At 37.5% G+C, this 2,186-nt stretch overlaps 1 protein-coding gene across 2 annotated transcripts in view; it reads right to left on the bottom strand.

Moving 5' to 3' along the window:
- Positions 1-52: 52 nt before the first annotated feature.
- htt (huntingtin) overlaps positions 53-2,186 on the bottom strand; it is a gene marked incomplete at its 3' end in the record, with an annotated part of 83,119 nt that continues 80,985 nt past the window's right edge. For both annotated transcript variants that reach the window (XM_045214314.1, XM_045214315.1), the window contains 1 exon segment: positions 53-156. In XM_045214314.1, coding sequence (XP_045070249.1) covers positions 53-156 — 104 coding nt within the window.

The raw sequence follows: 2,186 nt of genomic DNA, 5'->3' as shown, positions 1-2,186 counted from the left end.
CACACTTTTGTGCACACAAATGTTTGTGGACCATGGGTGTGTGTGTGTGTACCTCCTGTTCCCTCTCCTCCTCCTGGTCCATAGAGATGGGTTGTGTGACCAGAACTCCCAGTAGTGTGGCCCAGGTCTCTTCAAACTGGGTCCTACTGCTCCAGCCTGAACACCAGACATGTTCATATTACAGGTTAGAAACAAATCATGGATATGGAATGGACCTCCATAACAACGACATATCAGGTTATAAACACTTAACAAAGGATCAGTCTAACAGTCTAACTGTAGATATGGAATGGACCTCCATAACAACGACATATCAGGTTATAAACACTTAACAAAGGATCAGTCTAACAGTCTACTGTAGATATGGAATGGACCTCCATAACAACGACATATCAGGTTATAAACACTTAACAAAGGATCAGTCTAACCTGTAGATATGGAATGGACCTCCATAACAACGACATATCAGGTTATAAACACTTAACAAAGGATCAGTCTAACGTCTAACTGTAGATATGGAATGGACCTCCATAACAACGACATATCAGGTTATAAACACTTAACAAAGGATCAGTCTAACTGTAGATATGGGAATGGACCTCCATAACAACGACATATCAGGTTATAAACACTTAACAAAGGATCAGTCTAACAGTCTATGTAGATATGGAATGGACCTCCATAACAACGACATATCAGGTTATAAACACTTAACAAAGGATCAGTCTAACTGTAGATATGGAATGGACCTCCATAACAACGACATATCAGGTTATAAACACTTAACAAAGGATCAGTCTAACTGTAGATATGGAATGGACCTCCATAACAACGACATATCAGGTTATAAACACTTAACAAAGGATCAGTCTAACAGTCTAACTGTAGATATGGAATGGACCTCCATAACAACGACATATCAGGTTATAAACACTTAACAAAGGATCAGTCTAACAGTCTAACTGTAGATATGGAATGGACCTCCATAACAACGACATATCAGGTTATAAACACTTAACAAAGGATCAGTCTAACTGTAGATATGGAATGGACCTCCATAACAACGACATATCAGGTTATAAACACTTAACAAAGGATCAGTCTAACTGTAGATATGGAATGGACCTCCATAACAACGACATATCAGGTTATAAACACTTAACAAAGGATCAGTCTAACAGTCTAACTGTAGATATGGAATGGACCTCCATAACAACGACATATCAGGTTATAAACACTTAACAAAGGATCAGTCTAACAGTCTAACTGTAGATATGGAATGGACCTCCATAACAACGACATATCAGGTTATAAACACTTAACAAAGGATCAGTCTAACAGTCTAACTGTAGATATGGAATGGACCTCCATAACAACGACATATCAGGTTATAAACACTTAACAAAGGATCAGTCTAACAGTCTAACTGTAGATATGGAATGGACCTCCATAACAACGACATATCAGGTTATAAACACTTAACAAAGGATCAGTCTAACAGTCTAACTGTAGATATGGAATGGACCTCCATAACAACGACATATCAGGTTATAAACACTTAACAAAGAATCAGTCTAACTGTAGATATGGAATGGACCTCCATAACAACGACATATCAGGTTATAAACACTTAACAAAGGATCAGTCTAACAGTCTAACTGTAGATATGTAATGGACCTCCATAACAACGACATATCAGGTTATAAACACTTAACAAAGGATCAGTCTAACTGTAGATATGGAATGGACCTCCATAACAACGACATATCAGGCTATAAACACTTAAAGGATCAGTCTAACAGTCTACTGTAGATATGGAATGGACCTCCATAACAACGACATATCAGGTTATAAACACTTAACAAAGGATCAGTCTAACTGTAGATATGGAATGGACCTCCATAACAACGACATATCAGGTTATAAACACTTAACAAAGGATCAGTCTAACTGTAGATATGGAATGGACCTCCATAACAACGACATATCAGGTTATAAACACTTAACAAAGGATCAGTCTAACAGTCTAACTGTAGATATGGAATGGACCTCCATAACAACGACATATCAGGTTATAAACACTTAACAAAGGATCAGTCTAACTGTAGATATGGAATGGACCTCCATAACAACGACATATCAGGCTATAAACACTTAAAGGATCAGTCTAACAGTCTACTGTAGAT

This window comes from Coregonus clupeaformis, unplaced genomic scaffold, assembly GCF_020615455.1.
Source record: "Coregonus clupeaformis isolate EN_2021a unplaced genomic scaffold, ASM2061545v1 scaf0233, whole genome shotgun sequence".
In the NCBI taxonomy this organism is placed as follows: Eukaryota; Metazoa; Chordata; class Actinopteri; order Salmoniformes; family Salmonidae; genus Coregonus; species Coregonus clupeaformis.
The sequence above is the reverse complement of the archived record's forward strand: the minus strand, read 5'-3'. Positions and strand labels throughout refer to the sequence as shown.